General features: G+C 53.1%; 1 protein-coding gene across 8 annotated transcripts in view; it reads left to right on the top strand.

Moving 5' to 3' along the window:
- RNF4 (ring finger protein 4) overlaps positions 1-15879 on the top strand; it is a 334013-nt gene extending 318134 nt beyond the window's left edge. For all 8 annotated transcript variants that reach the window (XM_086964195.1, XM_086964191.1, XM_086964193.1 and 5 more), the window contains one exon: positions 15238-15879. In XM_086964195.1, coding sequence (XP_086820321.1) covers positions 15238-15387 — 150 coding nt within the window. In that variant the 3' untranslated portion in view covers positions 15388-15879. The remainder of the gene's footprint in view (positions 1-15237) is intronic.
- Positions 15880-17990: the final 2111 nt, after the last annotated feature.

Raw genomic sequence — 17990 nt, 5'->3', positions numbered from 1 at the left:
GTTCCAACATAGATGACCCTACACTTTTTAAACATATTTTTTGCTGTTCTACATGGGCTCCCGGACGCTGTAGTTCTCTGGGGCGGGGATCTAAATACACACTTGGATCCAACTAAGGATAAATCCAGAGGCAGGGAGGGTCACTTTCCTGGGGCAGTTTGTGCGATCAAAGATGGAATGGCAGACTTGGGACTGCTGGATATCTGGTGCCATAGACATCCTGACACTCTGGAGGGCACACATATTTCCACAGTACATGGCAGCTGGTCCCGCCTCGATTACTGGCTAATGAGTGAGGGGGCAGCGGGCTGGGTCACGGATGTGGTTGGGTTGCCGCGTACACTATCGGATCATTGTCCTGTCCGCCTCACCCTTTCTATCCCGCAAACTGTTCCTAGGGCCTTCACGTGGCGCTTTAGGCCTGAAGTGCAGTTGGACCCTATCTGTATGGAAACGGTTCCAGAGGCCATCAAAAAATATTTTGCACACAACAGGGGGTCTGTGGATAGCGCTGGGGTGCTTTGGGAGGCATTAAAGCCACTATTCGGGGCACTTGCCTAGGCACGACAGCTGGTATATTAAAAGACCTGCAAGGACAGTTGGCTAAGGTAGAGACAAAAATTGGAGCAGGATTGCAAAGCGGCGCCTTGTGAGGCGACCCTAGCTTCTATTAAAGATCCTGTACTTGAACATGCAAAATTGTCAGAGGAAGAGAAGAGAGATATTTCTAAACGCCACGTACCTCGCGCCTATGGAGAGAGTGGTAGGCCGGAACATCACTTAGCTACTAAGATTAAACAATGCATGGAGAGGGAGGTAATTTCTAAGATCACGGACGATGCGGGCCAAGACCACTACAATGTTCCAGGCATTACAGACCAATTCCGGCAACTTTATGTGAAATTATACACCTCCCAAGGTGAGACTGACGTTGCCAATCTCAATGAATATCTCTCGCAGATAGCCATCACATGGCTGTCAGATGGTCAGAGGTAATACCTCAATCAACCGATCACGGTGGAGGATATTCGAAAGGCGATAAATGCCTTACCCAATAAGAAAGCACCGCGCCCTGACTGGTTTCCCTGCAAATGTTACAAAGCTTATGCAGTGGAACTCTCCCCTTATTTATTAGAAGGGTATACTGAAGCGTATGATTTAGGTATGTTACCACCGTCTCTCCACGAGGCACTTATCACACTACTCAAAAAGGCTAAATCCCCCATTAATTGTGAATCATACAGGCCTCTTTCGCTTATTAATATAGATGTCAAAATTCTGGTGAAGATTCTGGCCAATCTTCTCCATCCACTCATGCAAAAATTGGTCCTGCCAGATCAATCTGATTTTATCCAAGAGCGTTCTGCCTCCCATAATTTACGGACACTGTTTGCAACCGCCGGCAGATCTGGATTGAGAGTGTGAAGCATAGCAGTCATGCTTGACGCTGCAAAGAAATGTGATTCCATAGAATGGGGTTATCTTTCTTTTATGTGATGCAGTGGATGGTTTTTTCGCCTATTTGTTAATTGGGTGCGTCTCTTTTATGCAAGTCCCACGGCGCGTGTTTGGGTAGAGGGCTATACTTCTGACCCAATACAAATCTGTAAAGGGCACTCACCAGGGGTGCCCACTTTCACCAATGTTATTTGCCCTGACTCTGAATCCCCTAGCTTGCCTTATTAGGCAATCCCACAAGCATGCAGCTCTCAATTTTTTCCATCGGCCGGCCATCATCTCTCTTTACACAGATGATATGCTGCTTTTTATAGGTGAGCCCCGCACTTACCTGGCACCAATCCTGTGTGAGTATATCCGCTACGCTCGTTTTTCTGTCCTCCACATTAACTGGTACAAATCTGTAGTGATGCCGCTGATGGAGAGCACCCTCCCACATGAACTTGAATTTCCCCTTGTGTGGTCCACGGATTCGGTTAAATATTTGAGGGTGTGGGTTCACCTGAACGCAGAGGTTGTTATCCGTGAGAATTACTGGACTGCCACCTCGATGCTGGAACAACAAGTGGATAGATGGGTAAAACTCCTGCTTTCTCTTGTGGACTGTATCGCATTGATCAAAACGGCAGTTACCTAATTTTTTATATTTATTCAATAATGTACCGCTCCAACTCGTGCAACTTTGTTAAAAAAAACTCTGCACACTCTGCTGCTTCGCCTCGTCTGGGGTGGTCGACAGGCACGGGTGAGCTGGAAGACTCTCACGCTGGATTATAAATGCGGGGGTTTCAGTCTACCCGACTTTTATATCTACTATCTTTGTGCACACGCACAAAATGCACACTTATGGTTCACCTCTCATGCTTTCGTCCCGCACGTGGCTGTGGAACACTGGGATGCACATCCCATCCTATTGAGTTCTCTATTAACACATGACCATAGGCCTACACCCTGCAATACCTTTAACACTATTAATTTGATGATTGTCGCCGTGAGGCGGGAAAACTACCATTACACTCCCCGCTATTACCATTGGCTTTTCACTCGCACATATCAGTAACACACGAACAGGGAGCTCTGCGTACACTGGCGCAAGTAGACATTGATAAGCTACAAGATTCATATCCTGGCGGTACTTTTCTGTCTAATACTGACACGGACTATATTCAGAATAAGACACCGCTCTGTTTTTACATACATAGACTGAAAAAGACGTTGCAGATTCACTACCTCACATTTCCCGCACAACTGCCGGAGACATTGGCGCTTCGTACACTGCTCCTGGCCCCACCCAACGTAAGCTAGTTAGTAAACTTTACCGCGCTGCTAAGGAAGACAAGCCCCTCCTATGTGATAGAAATGAAATGAAAAGACAATTTGTAGAGCGCGATGGCTACCCTAAGGCGTCCCAGCGCTGCAGGAGGACATGCTCGAAATAGAGCCGATGAAAGCTACTCTGGTTTGTTAAAGAGCATGGTTTTTAGGAGTTTTCGGAAGGCGAGTAGTTTGGGCTCTGATCTGAGTGTGAGAGGAAGGGCATTCCAGAGCCTAGCGAGGTTGTGAGAGAATGAGCAGCCTCCGCATCTGGCTCTCTTGAACCTGGGTATTACGGCAAGGAAGGAGGATGCTGATCTGAGTTGTCTGTTGGGATGGTAGGTGGTTATCAGGGGGCGATTGATGATGGGGTCTGTTCCCCAGTATGAACGATGTGCAATGCACATAGCCTTGAATTCTATCCTTGCCCTTACTGGGAGCCAGGGAAGATCTTTTAGTCTCACCGAGGGTTCTGGCGGCACAGTTCTGGATTATCTGTAGCTTGTTTAGGGTGGACTGGGGGCCCCAAGGTATAGGGCATTCCCAGAGTCCAAGCGGGACAAAATTAGACCTTGGACCATAATCCGTCTGGCGTGAAAGGGTAGGAGCGGGAGGATTTTGCACAGGAGTCTTAGAAGGCCAAAGCAGGTGGCAGATAGTTTAGCTGCCTGGTAGTTAAAGTAGAGTGACTTGTCTAGCCATATGCCCAGGCTTTTGATCGAATCTTTGGGTGGAGAGGGAGGACCCAGACAGGGGGGCCAGGGTGGATCTATGGTCTTATTAATGGTGTTCCCAAGGAGCATAAGCTCCGTTTTGTCCCTGTTTAATTTGAGGCAGGAGGATGTCATCCATTCGGTGACTGCTTCCAGACATTTTTTCAGACCATGGTGTGAGTTGAGGGGGGGGATCTAGAGCCACCACTAGCTGGGTATTGTCCGCGTAAGTTACGATTTTTATTCCGAAGGGGCGGACGATCTCAGCCAGTGGGCTCATGTAAACATTAAAAAGAGTGGGGCTTAGAGAGAAGACAGTTCAAAGGTTTGCTGGGGGGGGGTACATTCCCTCTCGAATACCTGGAATCAGCGGTCCGAGAGAAAGGACCTGAGCCGGGTAATTGCCATTCCTGAGATTCCTATCCCGCTGAGTCGGTGCAGTAGGATGTTATGGTTTAAAGTGTCGAAGGCGGCACTTAGGTCAAGGAGAATGATGGCTGCTAAGCCTCCATTGTCCAGGATCCTTCTGACCTCCTCAGTCACTGCGACCAGAGCGGTTTCAGTCCCATGGAGGGGGAGTTACCAGGCAAGGGGAAACAGTGGGAGAAAGAGGTGTCGATCGTTTTTATTTTACGGAGGAAGAATTCTGCTAGGTTGTCGCAGTGGTTATGGATATCCGCATAGTCTTTGGGTACCTCAGGTTGTTGAAGGAGGGATTTCGCAATGCGGTATATTTCCTTGGGTTTAGAGGCTGATTTTTCGATTTTCCTCCCCACCCCCTCAAAATAGGTTGCCTGTGCGAGTTTAATGCAGGCTTTGAAGGATTTGATTGCAGTTCTATAGGCCTGCTTTTTTGTGGGTGAGTAATCTAAGCGCCATTTCCTCTCCAGTTTTTTGCAGTTACTTTTTGATTCCCGTAGATCGGTGGTATGCCACGGGACAGTTGTATTGCTGCGTTTGGGTTCGGTGGTTTTGAGGTGGAGCACCAGATTGAGTGAGTTGGTGATCCAATTATTATAGTTCTCATTCCCCTCGGTGGGGTTGATAGGAGCCTTAGCAAGTGGAATGAATACCTTGACACACAACTCATGCAGAAAGACTAGGAAATCTGCTGCCAACTCACCAGCGCCCTTACCTCTAATCGAAACTTGGGTATCATACACTTTAAATATCTTCACCAGGTTCATTATACTCCGCATAAACATTTTAAATATGTGCTCCGAGACACTGATGCCTGTAAGCGATGTGGGGGTTTGGGGGCAGATTTCTGGCACCTAGCTTGGACCTGCAGGCGGGTGTCGGAATACTGGAGTGCTGTGATGAACACGTTATCAAAGATCATTGGGATTGTGTTGCAGTGTTCCCCACAAATATGCTTATTGGGTCTTGTCCCCTTGTTAAAATGTGTCGCAGGCAGACGAGAGTGGCACTGCTTATTGCTACGCGACGAGTGGCGATGGTGTGGGACAGTGTGCTGAGCCCCACAGCGGAGCAGTGGCTTAGAGACTTGGTATTTTGTATAGAAAATCTAGGCTTATATGTGGAGGAGTTACTATCGTCCTCCAGGCCCAATGATATCTGGGAGCACTTGTGGTGTACTTGCGTGCTGTTGCCCAGTCACATCCCCCTGAATGTGAGTCCCTGTGAATATATGTGCCACATGCTGTATTGAATGTCAGGTTGTTTAAGTTTTCTCCCATGTAAGCTTAATTTACAGTCAATTTTAATAATCTTTGCATATGCTTGCACCAAATGCTGTTTTTTTTCTCCTCCTATGTACACTGTATGAGACTTAATGAAAATCATTTAAAATATATATTTTTTTTAACTCGCAGTTCATGGGCAATGTTCTATAGATGAACTGGTTAGGAATAGTTGCCTACACTTTTCCACCTCTTCCAATTCTTTCATGTGTGGTTGGCAGGCTGTGGCAAATATCCCTCACTCATCTTAATGCCAGGGGCCTGGGCCAGTCCATCATTCTCCTCAGCCTGTCTCTTGTGCCTCACGAGAAGCTGCCCAAGTGGTAGATCTGCTCACCCAGAGGGGTACTGTCTCCCGAACTCTGCCACCCCCGGATCCGACCTCTGCAAGAACCCCTCCCCCACCGATGCTGCCGCGTGTGATGCGAGGTCTGCTGCTGACCAGGGGGTGGGGAGCTCAGTTCATCCAAACTCGAACTCTCGCATGTCTCTGGCCCGTGGGCGCTTTGTACACTGCTATAAAGAAAACGGTTAAAGGCTTCTTGCTGTGCTTGTTCTCCTGCCCCCTGGCTGTGCTTGCTCTCCTGCCCTCTGGCTGTGCTTGCTCTCCTGCCCCCTCTTCCCTCGCTGTGAGTTTTTTCTGTCCTCTGTTCCCGGTGTGTGGCTCTGTGTGGCTCTGTGTGTGTGTGTGGCTCTGTGTGTATGGCTCTGTGTGTGTGTGTGGCTCTGTGTGTGTGTGTGGCTCTGTGTGTGTGTGTGGCTCTGTGTGTGTGTGTGGCTCTGTGTGTGTGTGACTGTGTGTGTGTGTGTGTGGCTGTGTGTGTGTGGCTCTGTGTGTGTGTGGCTCTGTGTGTGTGTGTGTGGCTCTGTGTGTGTGTGTGTGGCTCTGTGTGTGTGTGTGGCTCTGTGTGTGTGTGTGTGTGTGTGTGTGTGTGTGGCTGTGTGTGTGTGTGGCTGTGTGTGTGTGTCTGTGTGTGTGTGTCTGTGTGTGTGTGTGTGTGGCTCTGTGTGTGTGTGGCTCTGTGTGTGTGTGTGTGTGTGTGTGGCTCTGTGTGTGTGTGTGTGGCTCTGTGTGTGTGTGTGTGTGGCTCTGTGTGTGTGTGTGTGTGGGGCTCTGTGTGGGGCTCTGTGTGTGTGTGTGTGGGGGGCTCTGTGTGTGTCGGGCTCTGTGTGTGTGTGTGTGGGGCTCTGTGTGTGTGTGTGGGGCTCTGTGTGTGTGTGTGGGGCTCTGTGTGTGTGTGTGGGGGGCTCTGTGTGTGTGTGTGTGTGTGGCTCTGTGTGTGTGTGTGTGGGGCTCTGTGTGTGTGTGTGTGTGTGTGTGGGGCTGTGTGTGTGTGTGTGGGGCTCTGTGTGTGTGTGTGTGTGTGGGGCTCTGTGTGTGTGTGTGTGTGTGGGGCTCTGTGTGTGTGTGTGTGTGTGGCTCTGTGTGTGTGTGTGTGGGGCTCTGTGTGTGTGTGTGTGGGGCTCTGTGTGTGTGTGTGTGGGGCTCTGTGTGTGTGGGGCTCTGTGTGTGTGGGGCTCTGTGTGTGTGTGTGTGTGTGTGGGGCTCTGTGTGTGTGTGTGTGGGGCTCCGTGTGTGGGGCTCTGTGTGTGTGTGTGTGGCTCTGTGTGTGTGTGTGTGTGTGTGTGTGTGTGTGTGGGGCTCTGTGTGTGTGGGGCTCTGTGTGTGTGGGGCTCTGTGTGTGTGGGGCTCTGTGTGTGTGTGGCTCTGTGTGTGTGGGGCTCTGTGTGTGTGGGGCTCTGTGTGTGTGGGGCTCTGTGTGTGTGGGGCTCTGTGTGTGTGGGGCTCTGTGTGTGTGGGGCTCTGTGTGTGTGTGGGGCTCTGTGTGTGTGTGTGGGGCTCTGTGTGTGTGTGGGGGGCTCTGTGTGTGTATGGGGGGCTCTGTGTGTGTGTGGGGGGCTCTGTGTGTGTGTGTGGGGCTCTGTGTGTGTGGGGCTCTGTGTGTGTGTGTGGGCCTCTGTGTGTGTGTGTGTGGGGCTCTGTGTGTGTGTGGGGGGCTCTGTGTGTGTGTGGGGGGCTCTGTGTGTGTGGGGGGGCTCTGTGTGTGTGTGGGGGGCTCTGTGTGTGTGTGGGGGGCTCTGTGTGTGTGTGTGGGGCTCTGTGTGTGTGTGTGGGGCTCTGTGTGTGTGTGGGGCTCTGTGTGTGTGTGGGGCTCTGTGTGTGTGGGGGGGGGCTCTGTGTGTGTGTGTGGGGCTCTGTGTGTGTGGGGGGGGGCTCTGTGTGTGTGTGTGGGCCTCTGTGTGTGTGTGTGTGGGGCTCTGTGTGTGTGTGTGTGGGGCTCTGTGTGGGGCTCTGTGTGTGTGTGTGGGGCTCTGTGTGTGTGTGTGGGGCTCTGTGTGTGTGTGTGGGGCTCTGTGTGTGTGTGTGGGGCTCTGTGTGTGTGTGTGGGGCTCTGTGTGTGTGTGTGGGGCTCTGTGTGTGTGCGGGGGCTCTGTGTGTGTGTGTGGGGGCTCTGTGTGTGTGTGTGGGGCTCTGTGTGTGTGTGTGGGGCTCTGTGTGTGTGTGTGGGGCTCTGTGTGTGTGTGTGGGGCTCTGTGTGTGTGTGTGTGGGGCTCTGTGTGTGTGTGTGTGTGGCTCTGAGTGTGGGGCTCTGTGTGTGTGGGGCTCTCTGTGTGTGTGTGTGTGTGTGGCTCTGTGTGTGTGTGGGGCTCTGTGTGTGTGTGGCTCTGTGTGTGTGTGTGGCTCTGTGTGTGTGTGTGTGGCTCTGTGTGTGTGTGTGGCTCTGTGTGTGTGTGGCTCTGTGTGTGTGTGTGGCTGTGTGTGTGTGTGTGGCTCTGTGTGTGTGTGTGTGGCTCTGTGTGTGTGTGTGTGGCTCTGTGTGTGTGTGTGGGGCTCTGTGTGTGTGTGTGGCTCTGTGTGTGTGTGTGGCTCTGTGTGTGTGTGTGGCTCTGTGTGTGTGTGGGGCTCTGTGTGTGTGTGGGGCTCTGTGTGTGTGGGGCTCTGTGTGTGTGGGGCTCTGTGTGTGTGGGGCTCTGTGTGTGTGGGGCTCTGTGTGTGTGGGGCTCTGTGTGTGTGGGGCTCTGTGTGTGTGGGGCTCTGTGTGTGTGGGGCTCTGTGTGTGTGGGGCTCTGTGTGTGTGGGGCTCTGTGTGTGTGTGTGTGGGGCTCTGTGTGTGGGGCTCTGTGTGTGTGTGTGGGGCTCTGTGTGTGTGGGGCTCTGTGTGTGTGTGTGTGGCTCTGTGTGTGTGTGTGGGGCTCTGTGTGTGTGTGTGGGGCTCTGTGTGTGTGTGTGTGGGGCTCTGTGTGTGTGTGTGGGGCTCTGTGTGTGTGTGTGGGGCTCTGTGTGTGTGTGTGGGGCTCTGTGTGTGTGGGTGGGGCTCTGTGTGTGTGGCTCTGTGTGTGTGTGTGTGTGGGGGGGGCTCTGTGTGTGTGTGGCTGTGTGTGTGTGTGGCTCTGTATGTGTGGGGCTCTGTGTGTGGGGCTCTGTGTGTGGGGCTCTGTGTGTGTGTGTGGGGCTCTGTGTGTGTGTGGGGGGGGGCTCTGTGTGTGTGGGGCTCTGTGTGTGTGTGTGGGGGGGCTCTGTGTGTGTGGGGCTCTGTGTGTGTGTGGGGGGCTCTGTGTGTGTGTGGGGGGCTCTGTGTGTGTGCGGGGGGCTCTGTGTGTGTGTGTGTGGGGCTCTGTGTGTGTGTGTGGGGCTCTGTGTGTGTGTGTGTGGGGCTCTGTGTGTGTGTGTGGGGCTCTGTGTGTGTGTGTGGGGCTCTGTGTGTGTGGGTGGGGCTCTGTGTGTGTGGGTGGGGCTCTGTGTGTGTGTGTGGGGCTCTGTGTGTGTGTGTGGGGCTCTGTGTGTGTGTGTGTGGGGCTGTGTGTGTGTGTGTGGGGCTCTGTGTGTGTGTGTGGGGCTCTGTGTGTGTGTGTCGGGCTCTGTGTGTGTGTGTGTGGGGCTCTGTGTGTGGGGCTCTGTGTGGGGCTCTGTGTGTGTGTGGGGCTCTGTGTGTGTGTGGGGCTCTGTGTGTGTGTGGGGCTCTGTGTGTGTGTGGGGCTCTCTCTGTGTGTGTGTGGGGCTCTGTGTGTGTGTGGCTCTGTGTGTGTGTGGCTCTGTGTGTGTGTGTGGCTCTGTGTGTGTGTGGCTCTGTGTGTGTGTGGCTCTGTGTGTGTGTGGCTCTGTGTGTGTGTGTGGCTCTGTGTGTGTGTGTGGCTCTGTGTGTGTGTGTGGCTCTGTGTGTGTGTGGGGCTCTGTGTGTGTGTGGGGCTCTGTGTGTGTGGGGCTCTGTGTGTGTGTGTGGCTCTGTGTGTGTGTGGGGCTCTGTGTGTGTGGCTCTGTGTGTGTGTGGGGCTCTGTGTGTGTGGGCTCTGTGTTTGTGTGTGGGGCTCTGTGTGTGTGTGTGGGGCTCTGTGTGTGTGTGTGGGGCTCTGTGTGTGTGTGTGGGGCTCTGTGTGTGTGTGTGGGGCTCTGTGTGTGTGTGGGGCTCTGTGTGTGTGTGGGGCTCTGTGTGTGTGTGGGGCTCTGTGTGTGTGGGGCTCTGTGTGTGTGGGGCTCTGTGTGTGTGGGGCTCTGTGTGTGTGGGGCTCTGTGTGTGGGGGGCTCTGTGTGTGTGTGGGGGGGGCTCTGTGTGTGTGTGTGTGGGGGGGTGTGTGTGTGTGTGTGGGGCTCTGTGTGTGTGTGTGTGTGTGTGGGGGCTCTGTGTGTGTGGGGGGGGCTCTGTGTGTGTGTGGGGGGGCTCTGTGTGTGTGTGGGGGGCTCTGTGTGTGTGTGGGGGGGCTTTGTGTGTGTCTGGGGCTTTGTGTGTGTGTGGGGGGGGCTCTGTGTGGGGCTCTGTGTGTGTGTGGGGGGGGCTCTGTGTGTGTGTCTGGGGCTCTGTGTGTGTGTGTGTCTGGGGCTCTGTGTGTGTGTGTGGGGCTCTGTGTGTGTGTGGGGCTCTGTGTGTGTGTGTGGCTCTGTGTGTGTGTGTGGGGCTCTGTGTGTGTGTGTGGGGGGGGCTCTGTGTGGCTCTGTGTGTGTGTGGCTCTGTGTGTGTGTGTGGCTCTGTGTGTGTGTGTGGCTCTGTGTGTGTGTGTGGCTCTGTGTGTGTGGGGCTCTGTGTGTGTGTGTGGGGCTCTGTGTGTGTGTGTGGGGCTCTGTGTGTGTGTGTGGGGCTCTGTGTGTGTGTGTGGGGCTCTGTGTGTGTGTGTGGGGCTCTGTGTGTGTGTGGGGCTCTGTGTGTGTGTGTGGGGCTCTGTGTGTGTGTGTGGGGCTCTGTGTGTGTGTGTGGGGCTCTGTGTGTGTGTGTGTGGGGCTCTGTGTGTGTGTGTGTGGGGCTCTGTGTGTGTGTGTGGGGCTCTGTGTGTGTGTGTGGGGCTCTGTGTGTGTGTGGGGGGGGCTCTGTGTGTGTGTGTGGGGCTCTGTGTGTGTGTGTGGGGCTCTGTGTGTGTGTGTGGGGCTCTGTGTGTGTGTGTGGGGCTCTGTGTGTGTGGGTGGGGCTCTGTGTGTGTGGCTCTGTGTGTGTGTGTGTGTGGGGGGGGCTCTGTGTGTGTGTGGCTCTGTGTGTGTGTGGCTCTGTGTGTGTGTGGCTGTGTGTGTGTGTGGCTGTGTGTGTGTGTGGCTCTGTGTGTGTGGGGCTCTGTGTGTGTGGGGCTCTGTGTGTGTGTGGGGCTCTGTGTGTGTGTGGGGGGCTCTGTGTGTGTGTGGGGGGCTCTGTGTGTGTGTGTGGGGGGCTCTGTGTGTGGGGGGCTCTGTGTGTGTGTGGGGGGCTCTGTGTGTGTGTGGGGGGCTCTGTGTGTGTGTGGGGGGCTCTGTGTGTGGGGCTCTGTGTGTGTGTGTGTGTGTGGGGGGCTCTGTGTGTGTGTGTGTGTGTGGGGCTCTGTGTGTGTGTGTGTGGGGGGGGGGCTCTGTGTGTGTGTGGGGCTCTGTGTGTGTGTGTGTGTGGGGCTCTGTGTGTGTGTGGGGGGCTCTGTGTGTGTGTGTGGGGCTCTGTGTGTGTGTGTGGGGCTCTGTGTGTGTGTGTGGGGCTCTGTGTGTGTGTGTGGGGCTCTGTGTGTGTGTGTGGGGCTCTGTGTGTGTGTGTGGGGCTCTGTGTGTGTGTGTGGGGGGCTCTGTGTGTGTGTGTGGGGCTCTGTGTGTGTGTGTGGGGCTCTGTGTGTGTGTGTGGGGCTCTGTGTGTGTGTGTGTGGGGCTCTGTGTGTGTGTGGGGCTCTGTGTGGGGCTCTGTGTGTGTGTGGGGCTCTCTCTGTGTGTGTGTGTGGGGCTCTCTCTGTGTGTGTGTGTGTGTGTGTGTGGGGCTCTGTGTGTGTGTGGCTCTGTGTGTGTGTGGCTCTGTGTGTGTGTGTGGCTCTGTGTGTGTGTGGCTCTGTGTGTGTGTGTGGCTCTGTGTGTGTGTGTGGCTCTGTGTGTGTGTGGCTCTGTGTGTGTGTGGCTCTGTGTGTGTGTGTGGCTGTGTGTGTGTGTGTGGCTCTGTGTGTGTGTGGGGCTCTGTGTGTGTGGGTGGGGCTCTGTGTGTGTGTGTGTGGGGCTCTGTGTGTGTGTGTGGGGCTCTGTGTGTGTGTGTGGGGCTCTGTGTGTGTGTGTGGGGCTCTGTGTGTGTGTGGGGCTCTGTGTGTGTGTGTGGGGCTCTGTGTGTGTGTGTGGGGCTCTGTGTGTGTGGGGCTCTGTGTGTGTGTGTGTGTGGGGCTCTGTGTGTGGGGCTCTGTGTGGGGCTCTGTGTGTGTGTGGGGCTCTCTCTGTGGCTCTGTGTGTGTGTGGCTCTGTGTGTGTGTGTGGCTCTGTGTGTGTGTGGCTCTGTGTGTGTGTGGCTCTGTGTGTGTGTGGCTCTGTGTGTGTGTGGCTCTGTGTGTGTGTGGCTCTGTGTGTGTGGCTCTCTGTGTGTGTGGGGCTCTGTGTGTGTGGGGCTCTGTGTGTGTGTGTGGCTCTGTGTGTGTGTGTGTGGCTCTGTGTGTGTGTGGGGCTCTGTGTGTGTGGGCTCTGTGTGTGTGTGTGGGGCTCTGTGTGTGGGGCTCTGTGTGTGTGTGTGGGGCTCTGTGTGTGTGTGTGGGGCTCTGTGTGTGTGTGTGGGGCTCTGTGTGTGTGTGTGGGGCTCTGTGTGTGTGTGTGGGGCTCTGTGTGTGTGTGGGGCTCTGTGTGTGTGTGGGGCTCTGTGTGTGTGTGGGGCTCTGTGTGTGTGTGGGGCTCTGTGTGTGTGTGGGGCTCTGTGTGTGTGGGGCTGTGTGTGTGTGTGGCTGTGTGTGTGTGTGGGGCTCTGTGTGTGTGGGGCTCTGTGTGTGGGGGGCTCTGTGTGTGGGGGGCTCTGTGTGTGGGGGGCTCTGTGTGTGTGTGGGGGGGGCTCTGTGTGTGTGTGTGTGGGGGGCTCTGTGTGTGTGTGTGTGTGGGGCTCTGTGTGTGTGGGGGGGCTCTGTGTGTGTGTGGGGGGGGGGCTCTGTGTGTGTGTGGGGGGCTCTGTGTGTGTGTGGGGGGCTCTGTGTGTGTGGGGGGGGGCTTTGTGTGTGTCTGGGGCTTTGTGTGTGTGTGGGGGGGGCTCTGTGTGGGGCTCTGTGTGTGTGTGTGGGGGGCTCTGTGTGTGTGTCTGGGGCTCTGTGTGTGTGTGTGTGTGTGTGGGGCTCTGTGTGTGTGTGGGGGGCTCTGTGTGTGTGTGTGGCTCTGTGTGTGTGTGGGGCTCTGTGTGTGTGTGTGGCTCTGTGTGTGTGTGTGGGGCTCTGTGTGTGTGTGTGTGGGGGGCTCTGTGTGGCTCTGTGTGTGTGTGGGGCTCTGTGTGGGGCTCTGTGTGTGGGGCTCTGTGTGTGGGGCTCTGTGTGTGTGTGGGGCTCTGTGTGTGTGTGTGGGGCTCTGTGTGCGTGTGGGGCTCTGTGTGCGTGGGGGGGCTCTGTGTGCGTGGGGGGGCTCTGTGTGCGTGTGGGGCTCTGTGTGCGTGGGGGGCTCTGTGTGCGTGGGGGGCTCTGTGTGTGTGGGGGGCTCTGTGTGTGTGTGGGGGGCTCTGTGTGTGTGTGGGGGGCTCTGTGTGTGTGTGTGTGGGGCTCTGTGTGTGTGTGTGTGTGTGGGGCTCTGTGTGTGTGTGTGTGTGGGGCTCTGTGTGTGTGTGTGGGGGGGGCTCTGTGTGTGTGTGTGTGTGTGGGGGGGGGCTCTGTGTGTGTGTGTGTGGGGCTCTGTGTGTGTGTGTGGGGGGCTCTGTGTGTGTGTGTGGGGGGCTCTGTGTGTGTGTGTGTGGGGGGCTGTGTGTGTGTGTGTGTGGGGCTCTGTGTGTGTGTGGGGCTCTGTGTGTGTGTGTGTGTGGGGCTCTGTGTGTGTGTGTGTGTGTGGGGCTCTGTGTGTGTGTGTGTGTGGGGCTCTGTGTGTGTGGGGCTCTGTGTGTGTGTGGGGCTCTGTGTGTGTGTGGGGCTCTGTGTGTGTGTGGGGGGCTCTGTGTGTGTGTGTGGGGCTCTGTGTGTGTGTGTGGGGCTCTGTGTGTGTGTGGGGGGCTCTGTGTGTGTGTGGGGGGCTCTGTGTGTGTGTGGGGGGCTCTGTGTGTGTGTGGGGGGCTCTGTGTGTGTGTGGGGGGCTCTGTGTGTGTGTGGGGGGCTCTGTGTGTGTGTGGGGGGCTCTGTGTGTGTGTGGGGCTCTGTGTGTGTGGGGCTCTGTGTGTGTGGGGCTCTGTGTGTGTGGGGCTCTGTGTGTGTGGGGCTCTGTGTGTGGGTGGGTGGCTCTGTGTGGGTGCAAATGCAATAGGTCTCGCATTTTGACGTGATGCGACGCGGGACCCGCAGAAGAGATGCCTCGTCCTGGTAAGTTTACAATGTATTGGCTTTTATTTTATTTAATTAAATAATTAAGTGCCCCACCCCCTCCCTCCCTGCACGTCCTCCCCCCTCCCCGCTTTGATACATGCAGGCCACGACTCTGCAAACACACCTCTAATAAGCATTGACATCCTTGTACCCTTTACAAACACCACTGAGCACTGATTCCGTCCACACAGTTAAAATCACATCACTCTCGACAAGCTTATACCCGCACCCAACGGCCTCGTTTAAAAAGAGATAAGTTATTGTGCCACCAGACACGCACGCAGCCCGGTATGCCAGTCCGCGGAGCTCTGTTCTATAAACAGGCAGTGGGAACCAACCAAGCACTTGCATGTGACATGTTTTTATATGGTCACTTGCACGTCTAGGAGGTGTTTGAGAAGAGGCTACCTCCTGGTGTGCACTCGTGTGAGAAGAGGCAGGGTATCCATGTGCTCACATGGATACCAAGTTTCCGGAGTCCACGTGTGTGAGAAGAGACAAGCTCCCAGTGTGCATGCGTTGGAAATAAGCAAGCTTCCAGTGTGCACATGTGTGAGAAGAGGCGCGATACCGATGTGCATGCATGTGAGAATTGGCAAGCTTAGGTGTGCACAGGTATGAGTACAGGCGAGCTTCCAGTGTGCACATATGTGAGAAGAGGTGTGCTCCGGTATGCACACTTGTGAGGAGAGGTACGCACAAATGTGAGAAAGCTGTGGTATGAAGAAAGAGGTTAGGTCGAGAGAGTAGAAGGTGAGGTAGACCGAGGTCAACAGCTTTGTTATAGCACAATGCCTGACAGTTCCAGTCACTTTAAGAGGGGACCCTGGAAGAAGGGAGCTCTGGGCTTGCCCACTGTGCCCATGCATCAGTATCTCTGATTGGAAGAATGCCACGTGGACAGTCTGTAGCGTGTGTCAGGTTGCAAATTACATGCAATATGCGGAGTGTCTGCTGTATACAGAGGTGTAGCTTCGGGTGGGCGCGGGTGTTTGAGGTGTGACACCCAAATGATTGCTTTATTAAACACAGTGCAGTGCGACAATCATGTTTACGCCCCACTACATTCAAATGTCACCAGCCGGCGCTGATTAAATGGCAGGAGTATGCACAGCATGTGAATCTACACCACTACATGCCATGAACAATGGGTACTGGGTATCGTTTTCCTTTCATTCAACTGCACCAATATTAACATGATGGTAAAAATACTTTATTTGCAACATGCATTACGGGCCAACAAATCCTCCGCCGTGTTCTGATTAGGTTTACCAACTGCTCACCTTGGAAACAAATGTGTTACTATGTATCCTGTATTAAATAGAACTAATTTTGTTGATATGTGGTTTTTCTAATGACATTCAAATTTTTCTTAAATGTAGATCACACAGAGTGGGCGAGTTATTGTTGCTACAAAATGTGGACACATCTTCTGCAGCCAGTGTCTCCGAGATGCTCTGAAAAACAGCAGCACTTGCCCAACATGCAGGAAGAAACTAACTCACAAACAGTATCATCCAATATACATCTGATTGGGGCTCTGTCATCTCCCTTTTTGGACACCTTCTAGTGGATTGCCGTTCCTCTGCTTCAGATAACCAAACCATTTGACAGAACTGATGGTTGAATCTGTGTTCACCTACAAAAACATAGACTTTATTCTACTCGGCCTGACATAATTGGAGTAAATGGTATCATCTAAATGGAAATTACTGTTCTATGGGATTTCTGTTTAAATTGAATTCCGGCTTGCTGGGGCTATGATTCTTAACATCTTCATGAATTGACACTATTTATTTTACACAGCAATTTTGAAAGTGCACTCGGGTGCGGACATTAAACTTAAGAAAAAGCTGAATGACATGATGTGACAAAACAAATTTTACATATTTCTAAAGGAGCGCTATAAAAGTACTTTTTTTGTTTTATTTTTTTTGCTCTGGATATTGTGAAAATTGCAGCCTAAAACTTCAGCCAAAACTAATTTTAAGGGGGTAATAAAGCATTGCAAGTCTTGTAAATTATTCATGAAATGCTTGTCGGTTGTGTTCTGTGTCAAAGTACGTAATTGATAAAGGATATCATATGTATAAATCACTGTCATTTAAAATCTATGATCCTGTTTCAAACAATTACCTTAGTATCTTCTTGCTTTAGAGCAAGTGTTGATGTGCTTTGTTACAGATATTCATTAAGAAGTCAGCCAATCCTTCTTTGGGAGCAGTATTTTGGCTAGGAAGAGTCTGTCTGTAAGCTGTGGTTATGGCTAGACCCAATTTAGTTTGTATCTTGGAGGATAGATGCATGTAGAAAGCAGTCAATGTTTTAAAAAAGATTCTTGGATTGTTTCCTTTTGTAGGGCAGATTAGAAAGTTGGCAAAAAGTTGTACTTCTCCTTACGATTAGGGATTGACCATGTTTATTCTTTTTTTACCTGAGTAGTTGTAAGATGCAAGTTATGCATGTACCCTTCAGACCATCATTTGTTGGAGGCAGTAGAGCAAACTTGAATTGAAGTGGTCTCCTGTAATAATTCACTGTTTTAGCTGGATACAAACTTAGCTTTTGTCACTGAAATGCCTCAAATTTCAGTGTATTTAATCTCCTCCGCTGAGATCCAGAATACCAATAGCTTGAGGATAGTTGTCATCCGAAAAGCCAGGTCTTGAGATCCTTTCTGAATAGGTGCAGAGTCGGGCTTCGTCTGATGCCGAGGGGGGAGTTCTTTTCAGGTCTTGGCCAAGTATCTACCACCCACTCTGGTCCTGTGGATGCGAGGGACCGTGGCTAGGTTGCCAGAGTGAAGGTTTCTCCTGGGGGGCGTGGAAGGAAATTCTTTTGTTGGGGTATTGGGGTCCAGTGTTGTGGAGGACTTTGTAGGCATGTGTGAGCAGTTTGAAGGTTATTCTTTTTTCGTCGGGGAGCTAGTGGAGGTGGAGGTGTAGGGTGATGTGGTCATGCTGTGGGATGTCTAGGACAAGTATGTCTGTGGCATTCTGGATGGTCGGGAGATTGCAGGACAGTGTTTTGTTGCTTCTGCGTAGAGCGCGTTTCTGTAGTCCAGTCTACTGGTGATGACTGGTCGGTGATGGTCTTCCTAGAGCCCAGTAGGGGGTGGGGTGGGGATCCATTTGAAGGTCTTGTGGAGCATGCAGAGGGTGTTGAAGCATGTGGAGGACACAGCGTTGATTTGGCGATTCATGGTGAGTGAAAAGTAGAGTAGGATGCCGAGGTTTAGAGCGTGGTCTGTAGGGGTGTGTGGAATTCTGAGGGCGGGGGCAACCAGGTGTTGCCCCATGCGGAGGGATGGATCCGAGGATGAGGACTTCTGTTTGCTGCTGATCATCCAGGATGCGACGTCCTTCATCCCTTCTTGGAAACTGTGCCTGGTGATGTCAGGTTCCTTGGTGAGGGAGGGGGATGAATTAGCTGTCCTCAGTGTGAGATTATGTTGATTCTGTGTTTTCTGACAATCTTTGCGAGGGGGGCTATTTAGACGTTGAAGAGCGTAGGGGCAAAAAAGGATCCTTAGGGTACTCCGCATCTAATCTCTGTAGGTTCGGAGATGAAGGGCAGGAGTCTTATTCTTTGTGTTCTGCCTGAGAGGAAAGATCGAATTTAGTCTAAGGCAGTTCCCTCGATGCCGGCGTTGTGGAGTCTGGCAGCTAGTGTGCGGTGGGAAATGGTGTTGAAGGCTGCTGAGAGGTCTAGGAGGACAAGGACTGCAGTGTGGCCTTGTTCGAGGAGGGTGCGGATGTCATCAGTGGCAGCTATGAGGGCGGCCTCAGTGCTGTGGTTATTGCGGAATCTGGACAGAAAGGAGTCGAAGATATTGTTGGTTTCTATGAAGTGCGCTCGCTGGGTGTTGATGACTTTCCCAATTACTTTAGCAGAGAAGAGAGTTGGGCCTGAAGTTCTTGAGGTCTGTCTGGTCTGCAGAAAGCTTCTTGAGGAGGGGTTAGACTTCGGCGTGTTTCCAGTCGTCGGGGAATGTGGCTGTCTCAAGGGAGCAGTTCACCGTAGTCCGGGTGCGATGGCAGCCCTGTGGAAGATACGCAGCGAGCAGGGGTCAGTGGGTGCTCCGGAGTGGATGATTGTAATCGTCTAAGCAGTGTCTTTCGCTGTGAGAAGAGGT

The sequence above is a fragment of the Lissotriton vulgaris genome, chromosome 3_2, assembly GCF_964263255.1.
Source record: "Lissotriton vulgaris chromosome 3_2, aLisVul1.2, whole genome shotgun sequence".
Taxonomy (NCBI): domain Eukaryota; kingdom Metazoa; phylum Chordata; class Amphibia; order Caudata; family Salamandridae; genus Lissotriton; species Lissotriton vulgaris.
Note: the sequence above shows the minus strand (reverse complement) of the source record. Positions and strands in the feature narration are given on the sequence as shown.